This window comes from Leptopilina heterotoma, unplaced genomic scaffold (assembly GCF_015476425.1).
Source record: "Leptopilina heterotoma isolate Lh14 unplaced genomic scaffold, ASM1547642v1 Lhet_57, whole genome shotgun sequence".
Classification (NCBI taxonomy): Eukaryota; Metazoa; Arthropoda; class Insecta; order Hymenoptera; family Figitidae; genus Leptopilina; species Leptopilina heterotoma.
Window position 1 is genome coordinate 1,022,221 of NW_025111127.1, and position 17,461 is coordinate 1,039,681.

The following is a 17,461-nucleotide window of genomic DNA, read 5'->3' on the forward strand; positions in this document are numbered from 1 at the left end:
CAAAAACATTCCCGGAATGCGTTTTCAAAAATTTTAATTTTTCAATTAGTTATAAACAATTGAACTTTAAAGTACCTTTTTAGAAAATTTACTATTTCTTCGGTGTTTTTTGATAAAATTTAAAAATATTTGGCAGAAATGTACAAAAATACTGCCTCTATTAATAACAATAAAACATTTAAAAATTCATAATTATTTATGCAAAATAAATTGTTAATTAATTAAACAATTAAAGTTTTAAGTGACTTCTGGACTAGTTACAAGAAAAATTCAAAAACTACTGAAATCTATTTTTTCCCCTATTGAAAATCCCCATATGGGAAACCACATGGGAAACCACATTGGATCCTATGTCAAAAACCATGTAAAACCCTACTTCCATGAAGGAAACCACGTGGTTTACCATGTGGTTTCCCATGTCAAACCATATGGGAAATTGAGACAGGATTTTAGTTAGGAATAGACATGGGGAATTTGAACAGTTCATCTATGCATAAAACCATATCAAATCCCACATGTTTTTCCCATGTCAAATCCTAAACCAAATCCCATGTGAAAAACATTATCCGCCTTATTGAATATCCCTACATGGGAATCCACTTGGAATTTTACAAGGGATTTCACATAGGATTTTATATGGGAATTGACATAGGATTTCATGCAAGATTTTACCTAGGATTTAATGAGACATCACATAGTATTTTATTAAAGATCCAATGAAGAAATTTTCAAAGGATTAAAAATTATTTAATAAAAAATTAAATAATAAATAGTATTAGTGTTACAAGTCATCAAAAAAGTAAAACAACGATAATTTGAAACACGTCCTCTCTGCTACAGGTTCTCAGCTTTTATATACTTCCAGAATCGTCTCAACAGCGAGAGAAGTCACTTTCGCCACCTAGCGGTGAAAGTATAGGAGCGACAGGAATCTTTAACATTACTAAGGAAACCATGTGGAATACCACGTAGGATTCCATGTGGTTTCCTACGTGGGGATTTACATGGGATTTTACTTAGGAATTTAAGTAGAAATAAATTCCCAAATGAATTCCTAAGTAAAATCCCATGTAAATCCCCACGTAGGAAACCACATGGAATCCTACGTGGTATTCCACATGGTTTCCTTAGTAATGTTAAAGATTACTGTCGCTCCTATACTTTCACCGCTAGGTGGCGAAAGTGACTTCTCTCGCTGTTGAGACGATTCTGGAAGTATATAAAAGCTGAGAACCTGTAGCAGAAAGGACGTGTTTCAAATTATCGTTTTTTTTACTTTTTTGATGACTTGTAACACTAATACTATTTATTATTTAATTTTTTATTAAATAATTTTTATTCCTTTGAAAATTTCTTCATTGGATCTTTAATAAAATACTATGTGATGTCTCATTAAATCCTAGGTGAAATCTTGCATGAAATCCTATGTCAATTCCCATATAAAATCCTATGTGAAATCCCTTGTAAAATTTCAAGTGGATTCCCATGTAGGGATATTCAATAAGGCGGATAATGTTTTTCACATGGGATTTGGTTTAGGATTTGACATGGGAAAATAATTATAAATAAATGATACTGTTTTTCACTTGGGGATTGACTTGGGAAAATAATTATAAATAAATGATACTGTTTTTCACATGGGATTCGGTTTAGGATTTGACTGTGAAAAACATGTGGGATTTGATATGGTTTTATGCATAGATGAACTGTTCAAATTCCTCATGTCTATTCCTAACTAAAATCCTGTCTCAATTTCCTATATGGTTTGACATGGGAAACCACATGGTAAACCACGTGGTTTCCTTCATGGAAGTAGGGTTTTACATGGTTTTTGACATAGGATCCCATGTGGTTTCCCATATGGTTTCCCATATGGGGATTTTCAATAGGGTCTACACTTTAATTTCCAAAAAAAAAATTTTAGTACCTTTAATAATTGAGCAAATGACATAATTTTAAAGAGGGGCGTGCAAGCGCTCGGACTGCCGCGGCTGCTGCGCTAGGACGCGTCGAGACACGATTGTTCTTGAAAAAACGTTTATTTAATACGCTTTTCTTATGATTTGATTTTTATTAATTTTCGTTATTCCTTTTTCAATAATATCTATCTAATTAACGTTCGTATTTTTTGAAAATATATTCATTGATTTTTTGTACAAGAGTAAAAATTCCTGAAGTGTAACAGTAAATTTTGAGATTCACTGTATTTACTTGGTAATACATGAAAATGAAACATAATTATGAAATAATCAAATGCCTAGAAGAATTTTTCAAAAAAAATTAAATTTCACTTTTTTTTTTTTTTTTTTTTTTTTTTTTTTATTGTTTATACTCCTGCCCTATTGGCCTTACGCACTTCGACAAGAGTCCCCGAGAAATACTTTTTTTGGATTAAGCATAACCATTCTACTTTTAGAAATTTTCTATATATATTAACCTAATTTTGCGTCTACAGCCGACTTTATTAGGAGTACTCGCATTACGCCTGGACCACCCGTCAATGGGTTTTCTCGCCAGAGAAGAGGGAAACTGTAGAAAACCTCTCTGAGTACAACCGGTTTATCGACAGTCGAGTTCTAATGGTGTGTACCGGACAATAATCGACGGTGCACATCATTATACCTCGACGTCAAACCTCCCGCTCAGATTGTCTCACGTGCCGGAAAAATACCAAGCCAAGTGGGCGCGAACCAAGGGTACTTATACCCTTGGTCCTTAAACGACCACCAACGCCAGGCATCTATCCGACTAAGCCAATCTGTCGGTTTTAAATTTCACTTAATTATAAACAATTGAATTTTTTGCAGTGTTTTATTAAAAAATTAATATCTTGGAACAGAATAAACGAATCGTTATAAAATTTGGTATGTATACTCAGAAAATGGTGTAGTTTCAAATGAAATAATTTAAAAATCAAATTGTTTAATTTTTGTAATTGTTATTGCAAATTTAATTGTTTATTTATAAAAAAAAAACAAATTTTGTTCCACTACAAACAAGCGAGCTATTCATTTGTTAATTTAGCTTAGAAATCGAAAAGTTGTTCAAAATTATAAAAAAATGTTTATTGTTGAAATATCATTTTTTGTCTTTTATATGTTAATACTAATAAGATTTATCCAATATCGAGAAAAAACAAATTTTTTTCTTCTTGAGACGAAAAGCAATTATAGTCATCACTTATTTGTTATTTGCATTAAAATAATAATAATAAAAAGTCGAAATTATTAAAAGTGCTTACTCAAGTTTCTTAAAAATTTATTTTTAAGTGTGTTAAAAAAAATTTGTGAGATTTCGACAAAATCTCTGAGTTTTACACTTCTTTCAACAGCAAATTGCAGATTCATACTACAGTGTGTCGCGCGGTAAATAAACGTGCCGCCCGGTAGAAAAAAAACTAATAACTTTGCTCCTAATTGCGGGACAATAAATTTTCAAACGGTTATGAAATCGTTATAAAATATCATTTACGATGAAATTTGAACAAACTTCCTACGGCGTTAAGAACAAAAATTAAACAATTTGATTTTTAAATTATTTCATTTGAAACTACACCATTTTCTGAGTATACATACCAAATTTTATAACGATTCGTTTATTCTGTTCCAAGATATTAATTTTTTAATAAAACACTGCAAAAAATTCAATTGTTTATAATTAAGTGAAATTTAATTTTTTTTGAAAAATTCTTCTAGGCATTTGATTATCTCATAATTATGTTTCATTTTCATGTATTACCAAGTAAATACAGTGAATCTCAAAATTTACTGTTACACTTCAGGAATTTTTACTCTTGTACAAAAAATCAATGAATATATTTTCAAAAAATACGAACGTTAATTAGATAGATATTATTGAAAAAGGAATAACGAAAATTAATAAAAATCAAATCATAAGAAAAGCGGCAGTCCGAGCGCTTGCACGCCCCTCTTTAAAATTATGTAATTTGCTCAATTATTAAAGGTACTAAGATTTTTTTTTGGAAATTAAAGTGTAGAAAAAATAGATTTCAGTAGTTTTTGAATTTTTCTTGTAACTAGTCCAGAAGTCACTTAAAACTTTAATTGTTTAATTAATTAACAATTTATTTTGCATAAATAATTATGAATTTTTAAATATTTTATTGTTATTAATAGAGGCAGTATTTTTGTACATTTCTGCCAAATATTTTTAAATTTTATCAAAAAACACCGAAAAAATAGTAAATTTTCTAAAAAGGTACTTTAAAGTTCAATTGTTTATAACTAATTGAAAAATTAAAATTTTTGAAAACGCATTCCGGGAATGTTTTTGTATCACCCGGCTGTAACAAATTATGTATAGACATAATGAAAATTTAAAAATATTGTTTTAGGTGGCCCAGTTCAGAAATTTTGACTCAAGACTGATCTTAAATTAAGATTTTCTTTCTATTGTACAATTAGTGTTAAGATTTGTACAGGCAACGTTTATTACTTAAAGTACTACTTTAATATACTTTAGAAGTGAAATGATTAAAATTTTTCTTATATAGTCGTTGATTAATAAAATTATATATTCAAAATAAAATTTAAAGAAAATACAAATTTATTAAAGATTAAATATAAACATTAATAAAATTATTTTATAGATCATATAATATTAATTAATAACGACAAATTAATTAATAATTATATTCAATTTAATTGATAAATGGATTATTTTATCGATCTTAAATAATGATGAAGTTTATTCTCATTCATTAATAGTAAAATAGTTAAAAACAATTTTGTTATTAGGACACATAAGCTGAGAATATATTTAAAAGAGCAATTTGTATAATATAATTAACAATTAAAATTCGATTAGAATAATTTTCATTAATAGATTTTAAACTTCATACATTAACATTCAACTTTATCACACCAAATGCACTCCACAACATTGAGTGTGATTTTTTTAAACATATAAATATAATACTGGATACATATTACCAGATAAAACCATTAATGATAATTGGTTGGTCATTTACTTCGAATATTTCCAAAGTCCTCGGGGAAAGAGACGAATGGTCAAAGATGATTAATTCTGAATAATGGAGACTCCAATTTTCTCGAGTTCCTCCAATTTGATAAAAATTCGCTTTCCGTAAATAAAAGGATGCTCCGGTCAACCAAATGCGAATTTTAAAGATATATCAAAAAATGCCACACTATAATTGAATTATTTCAAATATAAGTAATAGTAATTTAACTCATTTAATTTATATTTTTTTAGTATTATTTCTCACCTGGACAAACGGAGAATTTAAACATATATATATAATCTTCAATTAACAAACTTGTCCAACATAGCACTTTTTTTCAATATAATATTATATAATCAATTTTTTACTAATTCTAAATATATCAAAATTGACTTTTATTATATAATTAAAATTGATATTCAATGTTATATGATTCACATGTGATTATTAACTGACTAGTTCTTTCCTCGGGTTCTTCGTTATTCAATTTTCTATAAATCGTCAAAGATCGCATTCTTCCGAATCTTGACGAATACATTTCAATTCAAACACACTTATTATTACTTGTTATCGATAACACCACTACATCAACTCACACATCTAACACACATGTAATCAACAGACTCACTACAGAAGTAATACTCATTGACTCAATGATCATTGCTAATTCTGCTGTTCTGTGTTTGTGATATTCAATCTGAAACTTATGCTTTCAAACAGTAGATCGTCTTTTGTTTAATACCATCGTTGCTAATTCTGCTGTTCTGTGTTTTTGATATTCAATCTGAAACTTATGCTTTCAAACAGTAGATCGTCTTTTGTTTAATACTATCGTTGCTAATTCTGCTGCTCTGTGTTTATGATATTCAATCTGGAACTTATGCTTTCAAACAGTAGATCGTCTTTTGTTTAATACCATCGTTGCTAATTCTGCTGTTCTATGTTTTTGATATTCAATCTAAAACTTATGCTTTCAAACAGTAGATCGTCTTTTGTTTAATACCATCGTTGCTAATTCTGCTGCTCTGTGTTTATGATATTCAATCTGAAACTTATGCTTTCAAACAGTAGATCGTCTTTTGTTTAATACCATCGTTGCTAATTCTGCTGTTTTGTGTTTTTGATATTCAATCTGGAATTTATGCTTTCAAGACAGTAGATCGTCTTTTGTTTAATACTATCGTTGCTAATTCTGCTGTTCTGTGTTTGTGAAATTCAATTTGGCACTTATGCTTTCAATCCATTAGATCGTCTTTTGTTTTGTACTTTTGTTTAATAGTATCATTGCTGATTCTACTGATCTGTTTGACGTTCTTGTACTGCCTTATTGTCATTCTTGTACATTTTTTTCCTATATATGTTTTTTTTCTTCTTAGTGTGCGAATAAAAAGTACTGACGCAATTTGTTTTCATTACAATTTTTTTTATTTTAAATGTGTTGAAATTAGTTTTTTATGTAGATATAGTAAGTATAATTGTTAATCATGGAGAATCTTAAAATCATCAATAGAGAGTCGTGTAGAATTATATTACTATCGCATTTGAAAACTACAGATGTACTATTAACTTATTTAGAGGAGAAGTACAGTCCTTCCAAAGAATTAAAAAAGGCGATTAATGCTAAACTTACTAGGTACTTTATGCCTTATTTTAACAGAAAATGGAAACAAGTATTGCCTGTGAAGGAAAACCGCGAAGAAAAGTTTTTGGAACAAAATAAAGAATGGTTAGATACTGAGTTTTCTGTATCATTGGATAGTTCCTTCTCCACTATTCGGAAAACAAAGTCTTTTGAAGATTGCTCTGCTAAAATTAAGAAGAGAAGAGTCGATGCTTTTAAGGAGTCTATATTAATGGATGATGTAGAATTACTTGATTCGTTGCAAATTTTTGATGAAAAGACTGCTAAAAATATTGTAAAACAAGCGCTGGAATCGGATAATTCTGCACAGCAGTTAAATTCAACACAAACTGACAATACCGCTATTTCATTTACTAATATTGAAGCTTTGGCAATGTTTGTGGACCTTAATTTAACAAAAAGAAAGTACGAACTTCTAAGAAAACTCCTGAAAGAAAAAAATGCAAATATACTACCACCTTATAAAGATATTACGAAAGCAAAAACTGAATGCTATCCACCAGCTTCTGAAATAAAAATTGATGAAATTGGAGCATCAATCAATTTGCAGGGTTTGCTTAATCATACAGTTCATAGGTTATTAATGGTAGAAAACGTTAATATACCTGTGAGTGTAAAAAAAGTAAAAATGACCTCAAAATATGGTGGTGATGGCACTTCGGGATTCAATCCTTACAAGCAAAAATTCGAAAATTCAGAAAATTCTGACGCAAATCTCTTCCTAATGTCATTGGTTCCTTTACGGTTAGAATGTTCAAGTGGTTCTAATCAAATTATTTGGGAAAACAAACGACCTTGCTCGCCAAGAAACTGTTTGCCAATAATGTTTCAATTTGCGAAAGAAACAAAGTCGAAGATTTTAAATGAATTCGGCAATATTGAACAACAAATTAAGAAACTTAAACCTACTAAAATTGAAATAAATGGAATCATTTATTACGTTGAGCATGAACTATTAGGAACAATGATAGACGGTAAAGTTTGTCAGCATTTAACTCGAACACTTTCTGCAGCAAATTGTACTATTTGCGGAGCGAAACCGACTCAGATGAATAAACTGACAGAAATATTAGAACGAACGGAAGATCAGAGAATGTACAAATTTGGTGTACAAGTACTCCATTCTTGGATCCGAATTATGGAGAACGTGCTCAATGTAAGTTATCGGTTAACACTTAAGATTTGGGCATGTAGAAAGGAAGAGGAAAAATTAATTTCTGCTGAAAGAAAAGCATTTATTAAAAAAGAAATTCGCGAAAAGCTCGATTTAACAGTAGATACCCCTAAACAAGGATCTGGTACTACAAATGATGGCAATACAGCCAGAAAATTTTTTGAAAATTACGAAATGATCTCAAATATTACAGGTTTTGACAAAGAATTATTAAAAAATTTATACGTAGTTTTGCAAGTTTTAGCATCTGGTCAAGCTGTTTGTAGCAAGAAATTTCAAGAGTATACCTTGAGAACAGCAGAGTTATATGTTGATAAATAACCTTGGTATTATATGCCTGCATCGATGCACAAATTGCTTATACATGGTGCTAAAATTATGGATTCATTTGTGATTCCTATTGGACAATTATCAGAAGAATCACAGGAAGCTAAAAATAAAGATTTTAAAAATTGCAGAGAAAATAACACACGAAAAACAAGTCGAATCGACACTAACACAGACTTACTACACTACTTATTATTTTCAGCTGATTTATTTATATCCAGTTTAAGAACTGAATATACCAAACCCCAAAAGGAATTGCTTCCAGAAGCAAAAAAACTGCTTCTTGAATTTTGCGAATGTGATGTACATTTGCGAATTTAGAAAAGTAAAAAAAGCTGAAAAGTTAAAACTGGTCCAATTACGAACACTTTGCTTCTTCATAAAAATTTAAATTTTATGAATTATATAAATTGCATGTATTATTGCAATTCAATATACAAAAAGTCGCTTTTTCAAAATTAACAAAATTTTAAAATAATAATAAAAATGCTTTTCGTAAAACATGGAATGAATCCACCTTATTGGACACTATTTTTTTATAATAGTTTTATGAACGAAATATAACTTCTAGAAAAGCATGAGGCACAACAAATCGCCTATTTTTTCTTTTAGAATCGATTAATAGTGTCAGTTTTTAAAAATATTAATATAGTTATTTAATCCAATAGTTATTTTTTCAGATGTATGGTTGGTCACTGATTAGGTCCCAAACTATGTTTCAAAAGAGTTTCCTCTTTGATATTTTTTAACAATTGTTAATAACAATTCCAATTATTAACAAATGTGAAATTTGACAACAAGTTAAGAAATTACTTTATATAAAAGGAAATATAAAAAAAAATGAGGCTTCAACAACTAAAAATAAAGAAACTGTGCAATTGTTAATTAAGCTTTGTTTAAACAATGTTAAATTAATAAATGAGAGTAAAAAATACTTCCTGTTAATCGTAACTAGTACTAATAATTGTTGATAAAATATAAATAATTTTGTGTTGAAAAAATAAAAATTGTTAATAAATAAATTGTTTATAACAAAAAAAGTAATTGTTTATAACAATAAATTTCACTGATATTTACTTGCATATCATAAGTATAGTAAATTATGCAAAATTTAGTCGCTAAATTTACATAATATTAAAAAAATGCTATTGTTAATTTATTTGTTTATAACAAAGGCAAAAATTGTTTAAACAAAGTAGTTAATGCCTTAAAACAATTTTAGAACATGGCTATAATGTTTTTGGTAATTATTAATAATATAATAGGCTTTCGTAAGCAACAATATTGGTTTAAAGTAAAAAAATTTTTCATTTTTTTTATTTAACATTTAATAAACAATGAACGGAAATTTTCTTTTAAAAATAAAAAACGTACGTTTTGTGCAAAATTTTATTAGCTTTAATTTAAAAAAAGAATTTTGTCAATCGGTTAAAAATTGTGGTCTAATAATCAATTTGTCTAAAGGCGTGTTTTTTGCCCCACTGTGCGGCTTTTTAATATTGCATGTTAAAAAAAATTGACTGTCTCACAACTGGAGGTGTCTCACAACTGAAGACTCTCCCCTACAGTTTTCCAGCAAACTGAAAATTTAAGGAAATAATTATAAAAATAAAAAAATATTATTATATTTATGTCGTGAAACTGCTCAGTGTGTTAAATTTAATTATTGGTTTTCGTGTTTTATGTTTTTAATATTCTTCAAAAAAATTTGTAATCTTTTTCTAATATTTCAGAAGAAGAAAAAAACATCTATTAAAGTCTTCGTCACATTTTTATATACACACAATGTAATAGGGTCAGTATCATAAGACAAAAGCAGAAATATCGCGCGCGTAGCTCTGCTAGTTTTTGTTATTTGCAATTTTGATGACAGATTCTGAAAGAGCGATAAAAAATACGTAGAAAGAAAATGTTATTCCAAAAATTTTCTACATGCCTAATAATAAAAATAATTAATGTTGAAAATGCTAGAAAAAAAGCGTCCGTCCCGGCGTTAAAGGGTTTATAGATATATTTAGAAGCTTTAGTCACAAAAAGTAAAGAAGATAATATTATGCACTATAAAAACAAATTTTACAAAATTAATTTTTCAACGATTACCGGTCAAGATTGACGCATCTTCTGAAAATCTTTCAATGTGACGCCTAGCGGACCAATGGTTGTACTGATTACTTGAGACGGTTCTGAAGGTAAAGTAGAGTCGATTTCTTGAAGTCGAATATTTTATCTAACTGGAAATAAGTTATTCCATGAAAGATGATAGTATAGATAAAAAGTTAAAATAATAGAAGTTTTTATTTAAATAAATTTTTTGTTTGTATAGAACAAAATATTTGGTGAAAGAAACCAAAAAATTTTGTTGAGTGCAATAAAGTGTTTGGTTCATTCAAATAAAAATATTCTATTAAAAAAGTTGGTTGAATTAAATAAAAATTTGGTTGACTGTATAGCAATGCATTTATTTGGTTGATTCAACAAAAATTTGGTTGCTTCTAATCAACTTTTTTCTGAGTGATCGTTCGAAAATTCTGGTGATATTCGCACGAATATTCGTGAGCATTGTTTCAAATCGCCGGATTTTAATAGTAATTTCATACGAATTCGATAGGAATTCTGTACGAATTTGATCGGATTTCTGTACGAAATTCGTAGGAATCATTTTTACCTAGGAAATACTTGTCTGAGATAAAGAAATTAATTAAAAAATTATAACTAATTATAAATTATAACTACCCGGAGAGAAAATTTATTACATATATTAACGCATATCATATATATTTTGTAAAAGTTTTTACAGTTTAGGGAAAAAGTGCACCAAACCGAAATTTTGGTATCAAAAATACTAAATAGTGAAAGAAATAATTTGAAATTTAGTAAAGTTAGATTAAAATTCTTGATATTTGATATTATTATACTAAATTTCATATTATTCCTTTCACTGTTTAGTATTTTTGATACCAAAATTTCGGTTTGGTGCACTTTTTCCCTAAATTGAGAAGCACTTTTACAAAATTTAATATAATTTTCTTTCCGTGTAGCTAAAAAAACGCGAGTTTCTCGTTCTTGTGTCATTAGATAAATAATTAACAATTATGCCTATTAACAATAAAAATGAGTGCACATCTGAAAATATTGTGCAAAAATTATAATTATAAAATAAAAATAATGCCTAATTTTTCATTTATGTAAGAAAAATAAATTTCTTGAAAAATCGAAATTTATATTTATAACTGCTTTGCTAAGTTTGCATAAAATTTCATATTTGTGCCTTCAGAAAATTAATTAATGTCAGTTTATTACACCTGCAACTTCAGTTTTCCTTCAGGCAAAATTCAATTCCCTGGTTAAACAACCGGACAGATTTCGGATTAATCCGAATTTTGTGCAGTTTATGGTCAGGTTTTTGTCACCCGAAATTAATCCGAATAAATCCGAACTCTATACTGTTCGTGAACAACTATAGTGATTCCGGAATTTATCTGAAACAGTGCGATTTATTGTCAGGTTTTTGTCATCCAGAATTAGTCCGGATAAATCTGAAATCAATAACGGTTTGTAAACAACTAGTGAATCCGGAATTAGTCCAAAACAGTCAAAAATTAGTCCGGACAATTCAGTGAATATTAATAAAAAAAGAATTATACATTAACTTAAAATTTCTAGCGCTTGGGGATTCGATCCTACATCTATCTAATATTATAACGCACCGAAATCGAATACACTAACCACTATACCCTAATAAAACTATTTGCTAAATCCATAAACTACTGCACTACAAGACTCTGAAGTTTTAAAAAAAAATCTTTTTTCTTCATACCTCGGTCGAAAGTACGTACTTCCCTCTGCGATTTCGCAGCAGAAAGTCAAACATTTGTGCTTTGGTTGATTTTCATACCCAACCTCTATTACAGCGGGAGTAAAAGAATTCTCTGTCGGTAAAAATACCACTGTCGGTAAATAAGAAAATTTCGAGTTCAATGACAATTTAACAACTAATTGTTATCGCAATTGGCGATTCAAACAGCTAAACTAGCGCATCTGGTGGCCGAGTTTAAACTAATATATACACGACTCCCTGCATGGTGTTCAATGTAAATATCAACATTTTTAAAGTTTTTCAGTTTTATTTTCATTATATTAAATCAATTTTTTTTCTAAATTGTTAACCTTATTTAAATATTTATTAAATAAATTATAATAAATATGGATAAGAGCATCGTTACTCATGAACAAAAGAAAAGAAAAAACGGGATCGAAACAATTATTATGTTCCGCTCTAATTCTAATAATTAAATAATTCTAATATTAATAATATTATATTTCTAATAATCTAAAATTCTAATTTTATATTATTAATTTAATGTCTATAGAGATTAAATTAATAATATATAATTAGAAGTAATATAAAATTAGAATTTTTGTCAAACATATAAAAACATAACCAAAAAATGTTCTTTCTAGTTGATATGTAATCTTTAGATTTAAAATTTGTACTGCAAACTTTCATTTTGTCGGTTAATTTTTTTCCTGTTTTAAATGCAATAGCCTACTGTTTACGTCTTACAACATTTTTTGGAAGCTGATAAAGATTTTCTGTTTTTTTTTCAATTCAGAGCGAATAACATTTGTTTCGTTCTCGTTTTTTCTTTTCTTTCTGTCCGCGAGTAACGATGCTCTTTCAAAATTATTATAATATATTTAATAAATATTTAAACAAGTAGAACAATTAAAAAAAAACTTGATTTAATAGTGAAAATAAAACTGAAAAACTATAAAAACGTTGATATTTACATTGAACACCATGCAGGGAGTCGTGTATATATTAGTTTAAACTCGGCCACCGGAGGCGCTAGTTTAGCTGTTTGAATCGCCAATATAAAATGAGAAAAAAAATTATCCTGAAAACTTTTTATACTTTATAAATTTATTATCCACAAGCTCTGAATATTGAAATGAACGAAATCTTTTGCCGATATAATTATTTTCAAAACTTATTTTAATAAACAATAAAAACAAAAATAAAATAATTAAAAAATTTTTAATTTCTTTTTTAATACGTACCAAAATGTTATAATAAAATTTAAATAATTTGAAGAAATAATGAAATTGTGTTCATTAGAACGTTTAGAATTTTAGAAACATAAAATTAATTTTGTACCACCAGAAAAGTTCTTTTGAAAATATAATATTAATTTATCTTTTTCACATTTTTTTTCGTGCCTGCCCCCGACCAGAAGCACTCGCTTCGCTCGTGCATCAAATGTCGGGGCAGGCGAATATTGTTTGCAAGAGAGAGACAGAGAAAAACCAGAGCTTTGCGAGTGTCCGCTAGAGGCGTTAAAGCGAGGAGCAAAAGTAAATAAAGATGGCCGGCTGTCAAATGAAACACGATTGCAATTTTCTTAAAAAATAAATTAGCGAGCGTACTTTCGACCGTATATAAAGAAAAATAGTATACATTACACGGGCAGAAATTCGAAAGCCCTAAACTACGCGATGATGCCCTCGGCTTCGCCTCGGGCATCATTTCGCGCAGTGCAGGAATTTCGAACTTTCTGCCCTTATAATGTAATATACTATTTCATATATATTGAGAATTCTATGAGTTCAAATGAAAGTTCTGTAACCAAAAAAATGTCGAATTTTCATAATTACTTATAAAACTCTGATCAGAACTCCTAAAACTCTCAATATATCAAAAACTATTTTTTTTAAATTTCAAAATCTTGTAAGTTCAGTAGTTAACGGTTTTGGCCAAAAATGTTATTAGTTTTCACCAGGTGAAAAACGATAGGCAGAAATAATAAGAAATTTTCTGTTTTCGTTTATTCTTTTCTCAAATAAATTCTTACAACTTTAAAAAGTTAAAATATTTCAAATTACAATAACGAATGTTTCAACATGACTTAAAAAATATTTGTAATGAGTTCTGCCATAAATTATATACTTTTGAAGACCAAAGAAACATATCGCATTGAGGGACACCACTGACATTTTTGAAAGATTTCACTGATAATTTTTTTTGAATAGTGAGAATAAAATCAGCTTATAAATTACAATCCAGTATCAAATCTTCATTAACTGCATATAAGGAGTAAATTTAACACAAATTTATTAAAAATAAAATAATAAGATACAAGAAACAGAATTTTGAGGGGACACCACTGACAAGGGACACCACTGACATTTTGCTTCATTTCTCAATTTCGAAAAAGAAAGACTTTATTTTTATGTTAAAGTCGTTGCGGTTTTTAAAGTACGTGTAATAACTGAAAATGAGATACAATAATATTTAAAAAATATTAATATTATTGTAAGAAATGTAACAATAGTACTTATATACAAATTTCGAGGACTAAACGATCCACCGACAATTAAGGAATTCAGTCTACGACGAACTGTCGCGAGAAACGGGTGTAAACAATATTTTCTGATATTAATAAAGATCTTTTATTATAATCAACTTTAATTCATTACAATATCAGAAGTGGGATATCAGACCTAATTACCCACTAATCAACCGCGAAAACATCCTGAAAATTAGTTTTTTTTTATTTTCTCGTGAATTTTAGTCGTCGTAGAACTCGATTCAGTGTAGCGAACGTGAAAAACTCTGTTTGGTGTTTCTTTTTGTAAAATCACGTTTCGCGAATTTTTGTGACTGTTTTCCGCTTCAGTTACGGAAATAGTTAAGTGTGTAATTTGTATAAATTGGAAATTTTTGTATTTATGTTCCGAGGTTTCCATGTAACACGTGGCCCAGAATTGCAAGTTCTTTTTCTCGTACGAACAGTGCATAAAAGTGCGGAAAACCCTATAAAAAACCTGTTAGAAAAGTGAACGCATAAAGTGAAGTGCATTTTGGTGGTGCAGAAACTCAGGATTCTGTGAATGTGAAGGTTTGGATTTCGAGTGGGGAAAAATTTTGTTAATGGCGGTTGATAGACGCTTCAATTAGTTTCCCAAAGTGAACGTGCTGTGGCATCATAATCGCTGAATTTTCGTGAAAAATCAACTCTACCAAATCGACCGTACTCGGATTTCTTCGTAATTTCTGAATAAAGTGGGGAGTCCCTACTCTTTCTTTGCCCATGGATCCCACTACCTTCACAGTAGCCACCCTCAAGGCGGTGTCTAGATCACTGGGTTTGACAACTGTCGGAAACAAGGCAGAATTAATAAGGCGACTGCAGGAGAAAGATCCTTCTGACGATTGGACACAAGAGGGAGAATTGATCCAAGCTAGAGATGACCCACGAAAGAATCCACATATGACGGAGAGTGATGATCATAGTACGCACGACGAACAAGATGATGCTGATGATGCGGATGCACGAGAAAGGGAATTACAATTAATTAGACGAGAACATGATTTGACTCGGCGCGAGTTGGAGCTCACAAGGCGTGAATTAGATCTTTTGCGTGGCTCTACTGCTACTCCGACCATTCAGCAACCGTCATCACATCCAAACATTCATGCGCTAAAGGATCTTTTGAGCGAATTTGAAGGTTCCGGTGATGACTACAGAAGATGGCGAGATCAACTTCTGTTATTAATATCCATTTATTAATTGAACGAAGAAACTGGACGACTACTGTTGGGGTCAAAATTGAGAGGGAAAGCACTTCGATGGTTTCATTCAAGATCAGAATTCGTCGGTATGTCGGTGACAGAGTTGCTCACTGGACTGGAATCAATGTTTGACCACCGGCAAAATAGATTGACTTTGAGGAGAAAATTTGAAGGACGCAGCTGGAAAAATTCAGAACCATTTAGTGACTACTTTCACGAAAAGTTAATTTTGGCAAATGCTGTTCCTATCGACGAAGATGAATTAGTTGATTACTTGGTAGATGGTATTCCGGACTCCTCCTTGCGTAACTAGGCCAGGATTCAGCGGTTCAAAGAAAAGTCTGAACTTTTGAGTGCATTCGAGAAGGTCACCTTGAAGGAAGATATTGTATCTGCACGTGAGGTTAAAAAACCTACTTCTGTGGTTCCTGGTAACGAAGTTATGGCGAAGGATGAAAGCACAACAAAACCTTTCAGTTCCCAAAGATGTTTCAATTGCAGTAAAAATGGTCACATTGCGGCTGACTGTCGATTTCCAAAAAGACCTGTCGGCGCATGTTTTAAGTGTTTCGAGCTGGGACACCAGTCCAAAGATTGTCTTAAAAAAAGAATTCAACTTCAAGGGAAAAATCAAATTGCAAATGTGTCAATGGATGTACCTGATGACCTTGACTTGGAGAATATTTTGGAAAAACAGTGTTTCAAGACGATTACTTATGAGATCGACGTTGAAAAGGAGATTTGTCTTTTGTCTTTGGACACACTTTTTGATACCGGAAGTCCCATCAGCTTCATAAAGGAGAGTCGACTACCAGCAGGCAGTGTGCAGCCATGTCCTTCTGATTCGTCTCAAGATTACACCGGAATTAATAACAGTGTATTAGTAAGATTAGGATTAGTAACAGCAAAGGTAAGATTTAATGATATCGAAACTAAAATTACTGTTTATGTTGTACCAGATAACACGATGCAGGTTTCTGTCATTTTGGGACGCGATGTTCTAAGTAAATTTAATTTGGGTTTGTTGTCATTGTCAAAAATTGAGGTAGAAGCCATCGGAGAGATATTCGCGATTGATCATGGAACTGATAGTGTTGTCGATTTTATGCAAATTAATCCGGACATTGACTTTAAAATTAAATCACAATTAAAAAATATTTTTCTTGAAGAATATATAAATAAGGAAAGACCGGAATTTCCAAATGTAAATATTAAGTTAGTTTTAAAATTAACAAGTGACAAGACTATCATGTTTGGTCCGCGAAGACTCTCCTTCGAAGAGAAGATCAAATTACGAGCGATTCTCGATGATCTTGTAGCTAGAAAGATTATTCGTGAAAGCGATTCAAAATATGCATCACCAATTGTCCTAACTAGAAAAAAAAATGGCGATCTGCGACTGTGTGTGGACTATTGATTTATGAATAAAATATTAGAATGCCTAAATTATCCTTTTCCTTTAATTGAGGATCTGATCGATGGTTTGCGTGGTAAATGTTACTTTACATTCCTTGACCTGAAAGATGGTTTTCATCACGTTAAAATGGCAGAAGATTCAATAAAGTATACTGCATTTATAACACCCTTCGGTCACTTTGAATTTTTAAGAATGCCTTTTGGCTTAAAAACAGGTCCAGCAATGTTTCAGAAATTTGTAAACAAAATATTTAGTGATTTGATCAGATCAGGTGACGTAATGACTTATCTCGATGATATTCTTATCGCGACGGATACGGTTGAACGTCACTTGGAAATTTTGAA

The 17,461-nt window shown here is 30.1% G+C and overlaps 1 protein-coding gene across 1 annotated transcript; it reads left to right on the top strand.

The window, feature by feature from the left end:
• The first annotated feature begins 16,142 nt into the window (after positions 1 to 16,142).
• LOC122508792 lies at positions 16,143 to 17,117 on the top strand. Its single transcript, XM_043622338.1, has one exon. It carries the CDS (start codon positions 16,143 to 16,145, stop codon positions 17,115 to 17,117), a length of 975 nt encoding a protein of 324 aa, XP_043478273.1.
• The last annotated feature ends 344 nt before the right edge of the window (positions 17,118 to 17,461 follow it).

Bases quoted from the DNA above. Each gene is read 5' to 3' on its own strand.
- LOC122508792 (XM_043622338.1), top strand. From the start codon at position 16,143: ATGGCGAAGGATGAAAGCACAACAAAACCTTTCAGTTCCCAAAGATGT.